The sequence below is a fragment of the Ochlerotatus camptorhynchus genome, unplaced genomic scaffold (genome assembly GCF_037179485.1).
Source record: "Ochlerotatus camptorhynchus isolate MF236.1 unplaced genomic scaffold, CSIRO-AGI_Acam_v1.1 ptg000216l, whole genome shotgun sequence".
In the NCBI taxonomy this organism is placed as follows: domain Eukaryota; kingdom Metazoa; phylum Arthropoda; class Insecta; order Diptera; family Culicidae; genus Ochlerotatus; species Ochlerotatus camptorhynchus.
Window position 1 is genome coordinate 184,830 of NW_027040706.1, and position 14,962 is coordinate 199,791.

The window sequence follows — 14,962 nt, forward strand, 5'->3', positions numbered from 1 at the left end:
CGGCTAAAACTCACATCATCAAACTGGAGCGTATCCAGTATCGTTGTCTTCGTATCGCGTTAGGATGCATGCACTCGACTCATACGATGAGTCTAGAAGTGTTGGCGGGCATGTTGCCACTATCGGATCGGTTCTCGGAATTGTCCCTCAGGCTCCTCACCCGTTGCGAAGTTATGAACCCACTGGTAATCGAAAACTTTGAAAAGCTTCTTGAGCTGAACCCTCAAACTCGTTTTATGTCATTGTACTACGTGTACATAACACAGGATGTCAGCCCTTCACAGCATAATCCTCATCGTGTATGCTTCTCCGACTTCGGCAATTCAGTTAGTTTTGATTTATCTATGGCGCGGGAGATTCGTGGGATCCCAGAACATCATCGTTCCATGATTGTTCCGTCAATTTACGCTGCAAAGTTTGGCCAAGTTGATTCCGCAAGATCGTTCTTCACAGATGGATCACTAATAGAGTCGTCCGCTGGTTTTGGTATTTTTAACGAATTTCATAGCGCCTCTCGAATGCTTCAAGCTCCTTGTTCCGTATATGTTGCTGAGCTGGCGGCAATACATTATACGCTAGAAACGATCGCCTCACTTGCACCAGATCATTATTTTATTTTTACGGATAGTCTCAGTTCTGTCGAGGCTATTCGCTCTATGAGGCCGGTAAAGCACTCCTCGTATTTTCTCATGAAAATACGAGAGCTTTTAAGTGCTTTATCTTTAAGATCTTTTGTCATCACCTTTGCATGGGTCCCATCTCATTGCTCGATTCCGGGCAATGAGATGGCTGACTCACTTGCTAAGGTGGGCGCTATGGAAGGCGATATTTACGATCGACAAATCGCCTACGATGAATTTTTCTTCATTTATCGTCAACAGTCACTCGTCAGCTGGCAGAATAAGTGGAGTGAAGGGAGTTTGGGACGATGGCTATATTCGATCATCCCTAAGGTGTCGAAGAGTTCTTGGTTCAAGGGGTTGGATGTGGGTCGAGACTTCATTCGTATGATGTCTCGCCTCATGTCCAATCACTATTCGTTAAACGCTCACTTGTTCCGTGTTGGGCTGAGGGACAGCAATCTCTGTGAATGTGGACAAGGTTACCAGGACGCAGATCACATTATTTGGTCTTGTGCTGAGCATCGCGGAGTCAGATCTGAACTGTACGATTAACTTCGGGCTCGAGGTAGACAACCTAATGTTCCAGTTCGGGATATTTTGGCTAGACGCGATCTGGAGTTTATGAAACTCATATATGTTTACTTTAAGAATATTAACATTAGATTGTAAGTTTTATTAACCTTGTGTTTAGTTTGTATTTTGTACGTGTGGGTTTTTTTTATGTTTGTTTTCAAGATGAATAGAAATTAGTTCATGTTTTAGGATTAATTAAATATTTGTATCGTAAACCACATTTCAAACCTCCCTCTCCCTTTTCCCATCAAAAAAAAAATTGTAAATCCCCACTAACCTCGAGACAACCGCGAGTATCCGGTCCAGCTCCTTTAACTTTAAATATAAGAAATCAATAATGTATAACAAAAATGATAACTCGGCTCTGTAAAGTTTATTCGATTGAGCCTGTACAAATAAAGTAATTAATAAAAAAAAAAAAGTTTGATGAAAATGGGAAAAGGTAGCATGTCATAGATTCGGCAGTTGGCAGCTAAAGATTTCCTTAAAAAAAATCCTTCGAGAAGGAATTAGTTATTAATTTACCTCAAAGTTGCAAACTAATTATTCTATTTGAAAGATGTAGCGCAATGAAGTAGCTGCGTAAAAAGAAAGTAGTTTTTTCGTAGATTGATTAGCTAGCTTGCGATTTTTCGATCATAGGGATAGGGATAGGGATAGGATAGGGATTTAGAAGTGTCGCACCCTGTGGTTTGATACCTGGTTAAGTTCAGAAAAAGTTCAGGTTGGAAATTTTCATGGGTAAGGAGAAAACTTTTAATTAAAAACTATGGAAGTATTCTAAGGACATTGAACAAAAACGAATTTATACGTTGATACACTACAGATATTGCATATCTTTTACACAAACAAATTTTAAAATAATAATTCTTGTATATTCGATTCAAATCTTCTACCATGCCCTGGTTTAGGTAGAATCGAGTTGAAACAATGCATCAGCTCCCTCTTTTACGCATCAGTTTGGAAAAAAATAATGAGCAGGATCACTTTGCCGAAAGGTGTTTTTATGAAAACTGGTTTGATTACCACGACGTCTCCAATTCTGTTTATTTTATTTATATACAAAAAACTATAAACACGACACTCGTACCGCGATCCGGCTCAATGACAAGACCTTGTGCAAAATTTCAAGGTGTTCAGTTCGATAGAGTGAATTTTCCCACTAGCGCTGAGGAATGGAGCAGTCAATTCGTATATGCTGGTTGGCTGGCTTATATATGTGTTCAAAAACAGCTCTCTCACGCGAGAGAAAGGTCTCACTGATGCATGTTCCTACATATGACTGCTGTGACGTTGTTGGGTAGACCAACGCCAACTAGACTACTCGTAAACGTAGGGGAGAACAGCCCATAATGCACCCCTGGGGTAAAATACCCACTTGTAGAAAAACAACGATAACTTTTCCTCAGATGCTTTTTCCGAGTAACGGATTATGCTTGTTTTCGTCTAGAGGTTTCACCAAGAATTCCTGATCATGAAATCATATATTGACATACTGATTTAAAAAAAATCTCCTAAATCGCAAAAGAATAGAACGAATTCACTGTTAGTATATTTTTTAGATGTTTTACTTTATGAAAAACTGTTTAACACTCTATTTAGATCTTATTTCTGATGTAAATTAAAGGAATAATCATCTGAAATACCTCATACCTTTGTATACTCTACTTGCAGGTTATGGTTTGTCTCTATTAAGCGGTGCATTTTACTCCAATGTTGTGGTGTATTTTGCCTCAATGTTGTGGTGCATATTGCACCATTAATCAGGCGGGGTACCCCGCTATAATTATGGAATCGATTTAAAAAATGCCTTGAAAATCATGGAAAATCATCGTTTTGAAGTTCGAAATCACTTGATTTTCGTAAAAAACAAAGTAATGAACCATCCTCAAAAACTTTGATTTTAGATTCCATACACAAGTAATTGAGGATTTTGCTTGAATGGTGCGTTTTGCATCATCCTACCCTACCATTGCTTGCTGCCCTTTTGCATTGACTGCATTGAGTCAACATGCTTTGTTTTTTATTCTCTTTTTATCTTGTGCTAAGAAACCAACCTTGACTGCAGAGAAATGTAAGACAGCATACATAGTCGGCTAAAGTGCTCTGTAAAAACTAGAAGGAGCGCCAACTACTGTGAAATACCTGCATATGGTAAACTTCGACAATTTCAGTTTCATCTTCAATCAAAGGACATCCGGCTCATCAATTAATTATAAAACTGAAAAAATTGCCTTGATGATTATTATTAATGGAGATGCACACTTGTCAACTCTTCTTCTTATTCTTAGATTTGACGCTCTAACAGGAGCTTTTGACTGATCTAAACTTAGTGTTCTTGAAGCACTTCCACAATTATTAATTGAGAGCTTTCTATGCCAACCAATGCATGCATTTGTATATTGAGTGGCAAGCATAATGATACTCTTATTCCCAGGGCAGTCTAAAACATTTCAACCCGCAAGATGTTCTAGACCGTACCGGAAGTCGAACCCGTCGCCTCCGGCATGGTAATACCGTGCCTTTATTGACTAGGTTATCTTAGAAATAACTAATTTTACACGTGCGGAATCCATCTTTGACATAAAAGATGAGACGTAAACAAACATGTCACGTCAACACATTCCTATCCATTCCTGTCTTGACCTGCGTTTGGGCGCGGCCGGCACTGATATTGCCTAGTTTGAGATCACCAGTTTTTACACATTGTCCCAAGCATCGTCTATTGGTTCTCTGTGTAATTACAGCTGATCTGACAATAACAGAGTAGCAACCGTGGGCGGTCAATCATGCTCATGCTCATGCTCATCATGATGCAACACGATTTGGTGAGCAACTTCGTGTAAAGTTTCATGGTTTTCTGCGCAAAACCGACTGACACCTTGGACATTTTAGCGACATTTCGAATTGAGTTGTTTGGACGGTTCTCGAACTGTTGCACAACTTTCCTGGCCATTGGACCACTTTTACGACCACTCCCTTCCTTCCTTCGGACACTCAGACGCTCCTTGAAGGTTATTGTCACCTGACACACTATTGTATTTGCAATTCCAAGCTTTTTAGTAATCCATCGGTGGGACGCCTCTGGATTTTGATTGTAAGTGTACATCATTTCTTCACGGACAATTTCTTGTTTCGACGACATGACTGGAACAACTGTATTAATAAATATGAAACTTAAAAATATGAACCTTTACATGATAATTCAAAAACCAGTTCAAAGGTAGTCATTTGAAGTGCCCACGACCACAGTGACCACATCCGGCATGATCCGGTTACCACCGGGGAAGTGACCAGTTTCTGACTAGGGTCAATTCATCATGCGAATCACATGAAATGACATGAAAATTCAAAAACCAGGGATGTCGAAACGAAGTTTTTTTCTTATGAACATTTGTATGAAAATAATCGTTTCGACTTTGTTCCATAATGTGGCCCCAGTTCAATGGTAGTCATTTGTAGTGCCTATATTAACACTGACCACATTCGGACATGTTCCAGGCATACCCAGAGAAGTGGAAAATTTCTGACTAGAGTCAAAATACATCATGCTTGATAATTCATCACCATCTTTCATCATATAAGTACTTTGTCGGAATTTCTATTAGTAAGAAGGGGTCAGATCAGATCTCACCATAAGTGGATTAATTCAGATTTTACCTCATAAATTGAACCAACTGGTATGAAGTTACCCAGTCATAATCTAGATTTCAAATCATTCACAATCTCTCAGTCATGCACATGCTTTGGTGCAGTAATAGCTAAGTTTTGATGAATAGTATAAGAGATTTACAAAAAAGGGGGCTCAAAAAATCACAAAAGCACTGTATTGTACTTTAAAGCTGAACCTATCTTCAAACTGTTCATGATAATAGTTAATTCTTGCCAATCAATGCTATGCTCAATGAAGCGTTCTTCGATCGAACGTTTATTGAAGACCTACAACATTTTCACAACATCTCATGGTAAGCCGGTGGGCATTCGAATTAATGCATGCGTTCAAATCAAACCACTTCACTCATGTATGGGTGTTACAAATTCGAAAACATTTAACTCAGTTTGATGGTTGAAGCAGTGGTGAATGAAGTCTAATTAATTATTTTATCATATCTTCTTACAGGGCTGCCGTTATATTGCGTGTACAGGCCGACGACGTGATACGACCTTCGTCTATGATTGCAAATCACAATGTACCAGTGCCACGATTGAAAATGACTCGTGTTCATATACCGTTTACTTTTCGCCTTTTGGAGACCGGAAATAACTCCTTTGAAGGTATGTTTTGAAAAAAAAAAAATTTTTGTTTTTTATTTCCTCCTAGTCCCGTTCGTTCCTTATGTCACTGATTGGTATCATGAAAATTGATTTTTTTTGTTCATATAGGATCATGTAAACCAGAAAATGTTCATTGGAACACCATAACCATATGACATAAAACGAGGCGCTAGTTTACATTTGTTGTTCACTTTTCATATTTCGTAACAGGATTATAACGGGGTTTGTGTCGTACGTGATATTTCTCACGTTTGCCTGAAGCTCTGCTAATTACGCGTTGGTAGAAGAAATGACTAGCCCCTGACGACTTTTAAGTGTTGTACTAGTATAGGTATAATAAATCTCCAGACTTCTCGATGCCGTAATTACATACCGAGCTTTCAGAGTCAGGTACTAAGCAACGTCATTGTATAGGCTAAGGTCAGTAGTGTTTGATGTCACGTACTATTAACTTTCTCGGCGATTTCCAGCTTCGTCGGTGCGAATGGATATAACACCCAGTGATCAACGAAAACATTGTTGATGTTGTTGTTCCTTTATTGGTGACTTTCAGTCCAAGGCTGGTTCGTCTCCGGTTAACGAATATGAAGGTTCAACTTTCTCACAGTTATTGAATGGTACTCAGTTTTTTGCTCTGTGCTTAGCTTTGTTCTTTGCTGAATCGTTTTTTTTTTCTTGCAAATCATCTCAAAAACAAATGAAACAAAGAAGGAAAGATAATTACGGGTACATTCTCCCGAGAAAACATAATGAAATATCGAAATGGATTTTTGATCTGTTTTTGACTCAACCTACTGGAACAAATAACTTCTTTTATTATATAAATAAAAATAACAATGATTCGGAGCTCATCAGCTCGCGGTTGGAATTTAAAAACGTAATTATGAGATAATTTAAAATTGGACTTGAAAAGTATTATTCTTGGCTTCTATAGAAACTCACATAAAAAAATCACACACTTATGCCACAGTGAACAGACATTGAGGCTCGAACAAAATTTCACTAAAAACTAATGCAAAGATTCCTATTCGACTTAAGCGCCACTAAGTGCGACTTCCCCACTTAAAAACCCTCTTTGATAACCTGATGGCGCTGGCGTTGCACAACTTACACTAGACACTGGGTGCGGGTGCTGGCAGCGCAGAAAATGTATCGATACTAGCGCCAAATTGTTCGAAAGTGAAAAATTTATAGAGGAAATCAGGAGATGCTAGCGCTTCGTTACGGCGATGTTCCCACTTATCTTTACACAAGTTTCTGGCCGAAGTTGGACGTCTATTCACTGTGCTTATGCCCAGTGCAAAGATCAGTAAAAGCTAAGTTCGCCAAAAGATAATGGATCTAACATGCTGCTGGATCATTCACGGATACGAATTTTGTTCATTTAAATCAAAAATATAAATATTTGTACTCTAAACATATGTATTATTCAAAGTACATTGAAAACATGTTTAAAAGTAAAAAAAATATTAGAATTAAATTCAAAGTCATGTTTAATTCAGCAATATAGAATTAGGATAAACAACTTTTAGCGTGTCCTTTTTTCCTTCTTGTTTACATTCGGCAAAGTCAACTGAAAACGGCCCACAAGCAGCGGAACCGAAGTAAAGGGTCCGGAAACCCACGTAGGCAAATGCTTTAAGCTCGACAAAACCGGCGGAACAATATCAACGTCACTCCGTCGTTTCTGATGCCGATCCGCATATCATCCTCAACCCTACGGGATGTCGAAAGAAAAACGAAAATCCGAAATGGATTCTGAATTCATTCCGGATCCTCCTCGAACACCAAACGTAGAAAGAGGCCGGTATGATGACCAGCTTCAGAAACGACAAAAAGACGCTAATATCACAGAGTTTCACCGATTATACTGAACTGGAACCCTCGGACACAAAATCATGCATAATTTTATCCAGTACTTCTTAGATCAACTATAGTATACACATAAAAAAATGTGTAAGAATGAAAATTTGCATAATTCTGACCCTTCTTACAGATCACAAAAACTTTTAAAAAAATGTAACGGTGTAACCATATTGCTGACAACTTTAAAAGTGAATTTATAGCCAACTAAATCTGTCATCAAATACGAAGGCAACATTCTAAGAAAAGGAATAATGTTTTTTGATATTCTAAATAGGGGAAATGGATGTATAGTAATGTCGGCCTAAATGTCATCAATTGGGCCCATACATAAATTATGCAATAGACTAAATTTTCAATAGCGTCCAAAAATATCCATTAGACCTTCTGGGGTGAGAGGTAATAACGCTTACCACAGCACCGCCGGCGCCGTCCATCTATCTTGTTTAGTTTTGTTACAATTCAAGACCAACATTTGAAAAGGCCTCAACTCCTTTTTGTAAACTAACCTTGTAAGGCCATTTTCTCGCGAACCGTTTTGTAGAGTTGAGGCCTTTTCAATTGTTGATCTTGAATTTTGTTCTAAACACATCATGTTGGGTCGTTAACTAACGGTTGCATAAAACACGAATTCAACCCTACGTCTGTATGCAGCGCGCACCGCACACTTGATCGCCGCGTGGAGTGATGGTCTGATAATTGTGACATGAACAACAATGCTGCTGATATCAAGGCAGATCAGATCATTGAAATAATAGAATATTTTCGAATGATTGGTTAAATTGATCACTGATCACTGAAGCCAGCTCTTCTGGAGAATACATGTTTGTTTTCTGCAAGCTGTGAGTTTCTGTTTTTATTTTCTCTTCGTGGCCACGAAACCCATATTGTACGAATTGAAAGAGTGCAACGTTGCTTCGTTCGATTCGTCCTAAGGAGATTAAATACCTTGCAATTATCGGCTCAGGTTTCCTCCTTACGAACATAGAATTGATAAGGCTGGAACCTCTGCGCCAATGGCGTACATATCTTCAACGATATTGGATATTCTAAGTAACCGATTGACCGCCCTTATCTTCTGCAACAGGCAAACTTCTACGTTCCAGCGCAACGCTCCCGTCAACGTTCGTTATTCTGGGCTGCTAGACATCGCACAGTGCTCGGGCAAAACCATCCACTTGAGACATGTTTTAATTTGTTGAATTATGTCGAACTTTTTGACTTCAATATAAGTACAAATAGTTTTCAAACTAAATAAGACAGCTAACAAAGTTATTTTAGCTATTCACAGTCTGTGCAGCATAGCTGAAGACGTAGTAAAGTAAATAAATAAATAAATAAGTAAATAAATAAATAAATAAATAAATGTGATTTCAGCCCGAGGTAATATTTTAATTGTGGTTTTCAGTGTTCAAATAGAAAACCATCCTTCTTTGGCATTCCTGGAAACGCTGGCATACTAACTGCACTGATGCCCCGTTATGTGGGTATATCACCTTTTCGTGGTACGTTACGGGATGTAAGATCTACCACCGATTTCTAATCCTCACTACTTCAAACTAGGGGAACAGAATTTTTCAGTAATCAAAGGAACACATCTTAGTCCTTGTTACTTTTTATGCCTTGTTGATAGTGACAAGACTTGGCTTTGTCCACCGAGGATGATCTTGAATCAAGGAAAAAATGAGTTAATTAGTCTTCATCTATGTGATTCCTAATCTTCTATGCGTTGTTACCTAGTTTATAGTGGTTAAAACTAGGGTTCTGATGCATGGTCATTATCCGTGTCATTGTTTAATTTTGTTGCTAAGGAATCCAATTTTGACTGACAAAGAGGCACGCCTTTGGAGGGTGTTCCAACACTCCGAAGGGTTTAAATAGCAGAACCTTTCAATTAGAGTCGGATCCTTGTGATAAATGCAAGAATGACAACTGTAAAAAAAATCGAATTGTGTTAGGTCCTGAACAAAGATGATGATTGATGAAATATCTGTGTTTTAGGCCCTAGGAATTTTTTTAATTGCAGTTTTCAACATTTACATAGAGAACCGATTTTCCTCGACACAGAACCGTGGTTCCTGAGATCCAGAAATCTTTTTTTCAAGATTTGACATGCATGGATGCATGCATGCGGATTAACTTCGATGATATTTTAAATTGTGGTTCCTGTAATTATTCCTAAGATAATAAATTTTCTATATCATAAAGATTTAAAATAAAGAGGGGATTCACGGAATTTCGCTGGTCATTCTGCAAGCACAATTAACCGAAGTTCCAAGGCAGGTCCGATATCCGACGTACTTTATAAATACAAATTGGTTCCAATGAACTTTGGTGGTGGTACGCTGGCTTTCATAACAGTTCGATAAATACAGGGTTTGGCAATTGAAATGAAACATTTTCGACTTTACTTAATTTTGCTGGTCAGACGTTCTTCAATATTAGACCAGCTGTACGATATTTCGCCAACAAACTCGGTTCGTGGCTGCTTGTCTCCAGTTTCTCGACGTGTCCCGCCCATTGTACCCTTCTAGCTTTTGCATTTACAAATTTTACACATTAAAATTGTCGACATTTTGTTTATTATAATGATGAAAACTTTCATTACTAACCCAGTTCATGCACCAAATTTGTATTTTACATTTACATATTAACATACCATATTTCGAAGTTAAAATCATTCCAGTTTTGGCAACTAAAAACTAGAAGCATGTTGTCAAAAACGGAACGGATATCAACTGTCGTTCCAGTAACTCAATTCAAACTATTTATAACCTATGTATTTCGTGTTTCTTTTCAGAAATTCGATTAGCTGTCTCCAGTCAGGTGAATTACAGCCTACAGGCGTTTTGGGCTGTTTCGATCCGGGAACTGCACATGTCTTTATGGAGAACCTGGAGCGAGCTACGAGATCAAACAAGACATTCAACCATAGTCAATTCGACTCATTGCCAGCAACTGGCTACTAATGTGAGGTTAGGCTTAGTACTGTAAAAAATAGGGACTAAGTTGTTTTATTAATCAATACTAACCAATGGCTTGAAATTATTGCAATGATTTCTACACTAACCATCGATTTTAACAAAACTGTTTTCTGTAAAACATCCACAATAGTCCAGAGAGTTACGCTTTGCCATGCCTAGATACATAACTTGTTTTTCTACATCCCATTACAGGTGTCAACCACCTCACAGCGAAAATGTTGTGGTTTTAAAATCGCCAAAGCCACCCCTAGTGCTCGGCGCACCACCGCGACTGGCCTATCCACTAGTAGTGTTTATGATTCGCGAAATGGAAAGCGGGGAACTGCTGCATCCAGATGAAACGGTTGGTACTTTTTTTTCACATGTACAATATTCATCCATAATCGTGCAAAAATGATTTGCAATCTTACCCCCAATTGCTTAATTCACCAAAACCAACTTTCACTGTAAACTTTCAATCTTGCATCCATCGGCGTTGCCGTCTCCATATGACTAAAAATCCCGCTCAGTCCCTCCCATTGAGTAAAACCAAAAAAAACGGCAAGGGGTAATTACTCTCACTTTCATCTGCGAACGCGCGAATTGGTAAACACACATGGGCAGGATTGAATAACGAACCGGCAGGCAAAAATGAGTCATCCTTCATCACCTCCGGAGACTCTGGTAATTTATAGTCGTTTTTTTTTTACTGGTGGCGCTCTCCGTTGTCTTTCTTACTCACTACTACGTACGGTACTTGAACGATTGAAGTACGGTCAACTTGAGACGGTTATTACCCAATCCATTTTTTTGTTTCGCTGTAGGTACATACTTACCTACGCCACATGCAACTTTCCGGCTATTATATAAGCATTGAAGAATCTAGCATTGAAACATTTATAGCTAAAGAAGATTTTCCTCGAAGTTCTACTCAATGGAACCCTGGCAATGCCAGTCTGGCATGCCTGAATTCCGCAATAGATGTTGACATAAAAACAGAGTTTTTTCACATTAGAAATTTTTCAAAAAAAAAAAACAATTTACGTTACGTATTGCTTTTGTGCAAAATTAAGAATTTTGCGAAAAAAAAAGGTTTTTATGACTGTAGGAACGGCCTACCCAATACTCAAGGAAAGTGGGCGCATGCTGTCAATAGTTGTGAGATCAAAACTGTCAGCACGGTAATCCTTTTTTGACCTACTGAATATTTCTTTTGTTGGCTTCTTGGTTGAAAAAAAAACCGCGTGTACCCGTCACACTTGACGCTCAGTTTTTACAAATCATTGTTATGTTCGATTGACGCGACAGTGAAAGTCGTCATTAATCAACAACGAACCGTTTGTATGGCTCTTGAAAATATCCAACAACAACTCACAACCAAACATTATTCAACGACAAATTATAGCTCTTAACAGGATGACTCGAAAAAAACGGTAGTTGCATAATATATTATATGACATTTTATATTTTTGTTATGAAATATTTTTACACAGAAGCATTATTGCATCATGTGGGACTTCAAAGCATTACTGTTTTACTGGGAAAAGAAAGAAATATTAGAGGCCACACAGATATTCCAGTCGTCGGAGATGGGGATTTCGATTTTTTGGGTTTGAAATTATTTCGATTTTCTTAGGTAGGGTTTAGATCTAATTTTCGGCCTACCCTCTCTTTACTGTTCTTTTTGGAACGGATTTTTACACAAAATGGATATTTTTTTTCCTCTGTTCGGGACATAACACCACTGCGACCAGTAATTTGATCTATTGTAGTATATCCCGTGTCCTTAGTTTAGTGCAGACTAGGATTCGGTGGTAGATCTTACATCCCGTAACGTACCACGAAAAGGTGATCTACCCACGTTATGGGGCAAAATGGAATGTTACTACGCCAGAATCAATTTTCCAAAGTGAACCATTCGCCAGAATACCATTCCCGCCAAGAAAAAAACTTTTTCCTAGAAAACCAATTCCCGGAATAGACCATTCTCCAGAAAAAATATTTTCTCTTGTTAAAAATCATGATATGCTTGAAAAATAATAATTTATAAATAAACATTTTTTCTTCTTGGTTTCATGCTGAAGAGCCAATTGTTTTCTGCTCAAATTGTTCATATTTTATTTATTTAATATTTCTCATATAACTTTGTGTTGTCTAAATGAAATTTGGTAATTTGATGGGGAAAAGCCGTGGAGTGGCGTAAAAACCCCACACAAAGCACAATACAAAATACAAGTTAAGAACATAACATTCAACCAGTGTTGGAAAAGTTCGCGATATTTCACGAAGTTCTCCAAGGGAAAAGTTCGCGAGTCATAGTGATTTTTTGCGAACTTTTCCATCACTGCATTCAACAAACATGATGTGAACGTGAACAGCAGTCAGAATCATAAAAATGTGTTATTGGCACGGTTCATCGTTGTCACGGAGAACATGAAAGATTTAGGTAGCACAATTATTAAGTTGTGAGAGCATTGGAATATTACTCACCTTTTGCATAAATTAAGAGGCTGGTAACTTCATAGACAGTTTAGGGGAGGTGTTATCCACGGCCCATAAAATTTTTTAAAATTGTGTATGGACAATTGTCTACGCAGGGAGAGGGGGGCAATAATCCCAAAAACTATCTACGTAGTTAATGAACAGCCCCTGATTTTGCCCATCAATATACGTCGAGTTGTGCCAATTTTTAGTTCAGTTTAGTGAATACTTGTGCAGACTTCGTTGAATTCGGTTACGAAACGCAACCGCAGACAAGTTGAAATCAAAATAGTCGTAGAAGCGGTTAAAACTAGCAGTCATGAATCTGATTGGATCATGCAGGCCATAATTTGCTGTGCGCCCCAAGATGTTGGAAATTCCTTGTTCGCAATAATCTTTCAGGAGCATGCATTTCTAATTCTCCTAGCATACTAGGAGAGTCGATACCACCCAAAAATACTTTAGCAACGAACACTGCCTGAGCGATAGTGCGTCTACGTTCTAATGTATCAAGGCCCAAAAGTTGGCAGCGATGTTCGCGAGATTGACAGAATCGTTCCACGGGAGATGGCGTAATGCATAACGTACGTTTTTTTTTCTGGTATGGGAACCAGATGACATCCCTAAATTCCAATACTGAACGCACTAGAGAACAATTCAGTGCTTTCAGGCATGTTGGATCACGGAATTCATCAGCAATCTTGAACGTAAACCCGAGTTTTCTGTTAGTTTTAGCGATGATCTCAGAATAATGTAGCTTGAATGTAATTCCCGGTTCAAGTGTAACTCCTAGATCGCGAACACTGCTCACAGGTTGTAAATGTTCATTGTTGATCGTATAGTTGAACATGATTTGGTTCTGCTTGCGATGAAAAGAGCTGATGCTACATTTTTGAATACTCAACGTGACGAAGTTCCTGTAACACCAATCCTCGAAGTCTTCGAGCATATGCTGTAACTGTAAGCAGTCAGCAAGGCTTCTAACGACAACATAAATCTTAACGTCATCTGCATAGAAAGAACGACATCCAACCGGAATAATCAGTCCAACCTCGTTAATGAAGATTGAAAATAGCAACAGCCCTAAGTTGCTGCCTTGAGGTACACCGGATGTATTGATGAAAGAGTTTGAAGCCCTGTGACACACCAAGCTTATCCATTTTAGCTAGCAGGATAGCATGATCAACTCAATCAAAAGCGGCCTTTAAATCCGTATAGACGACATCAGTGCTCCTGCTACCATATTCCGATGACAAAAGGATACGAATATCGCTAGATTTGTAGAGACGGATCTCTTAGAGTAGAACCCATTCTAGTCCGGAGAAATATAGCTACAACATCTTGCAAAGGCGTCATTAACGATTATTTCTAACACTTAAGAGCAGGCACAAAGTTAAGTGATTCTGCGATTGTTTGCAATGTTGCGCTTTCACCTTTCTTGAAAACTGGGAACATAAAGAAGGATTTCCACCTCCTAGGGAATTAGGCGTGTCTCTGGTTTCCTCGTTCACTTGATCCGCTGAGGAAGTTGTGTCGTTGAAAGCGTGTCTGAAATGGAGATTTCACGAATGGAGTGCAAGCATGTCTATCTTCAAGGAAGATTTCCGTAGGAAGGCCAACTTCGTGTCTTTCAGTGTTGAAAACCACCAAAACTATAAAAACGTTTATAGAAAAACCGATTATACTTCCAATCATTGTTGCTAGCTTGATTAAACCGTCGTTAAAACGTTTATAATGAATTAAATTAAATTATTTAAAACTTTTATAATGAACTCGATCTTTTTTAAGTCATAGGCTTTTCTTCTTTACTTTATATGCATAGATGTTATTAATCATTTGACCACTTGCTTTAACAACATAAGGACATACCACCAGAGAAATTAAGAGGAGGAGGATAAGTCAAAATGCACTAGGGGCAGAACGCCCTTTGCCTTTTTATCAATAATATCGGAATCTTGCACCCAACATATTTCACATTGTGGCCTTCATTGCTCATTGTTCAGGTGCATTATTTGTTCCACGAAGTAAGGGTTCGATTCCCGCTCCAGCCGGTGGAACTTTCCACTAAAAGAAAATTTCCCAGCTGGTCTACTGAGTGTTGTGTGTTGTCCGTTGTCCAGTGTTAGGTTTTCAGTCTGTTTCACCATGACCCAGTTTAATTAATATCACTAAATTTTAGCCTAG

At 38.5% G+C, this 14,962-nt stretch overlaps 1 protein-coding gene across 3 annotated transcripts in view; it reads left to right on the forward strand.

Annotated features, from left to right (window-relative positions):
* The window catches only part of LOC135703604 (cell growth regulator with RING finger domain protein 1-like), a 118,765-nt gene that overhangs the window by 72,440 nt on the left and 31,363 nt on the right, over window positions 1-14,962 (forward strand). For all 3 annotated transcript variants that reach the window (XM_065224872.1, XM_065224873.1, XM_065224871.1), the window contains exons 3-5: window positions 5,317-5,471; window positions 10,135-10,309; window positions 10,511-10,661. In XM_065224872.1, the coding sequence (XP_065080944.1) occupies window positions 5,317-5,471; window positions 10,135-10,309; window positions 10,511-10,661 (481 nt within the window). The remainder of the gene's footprint in view (window positions 1-5,316; window positions 5,472-10,134; window positions 10,310-10,510; window positions 10,662-14,962) is intronic.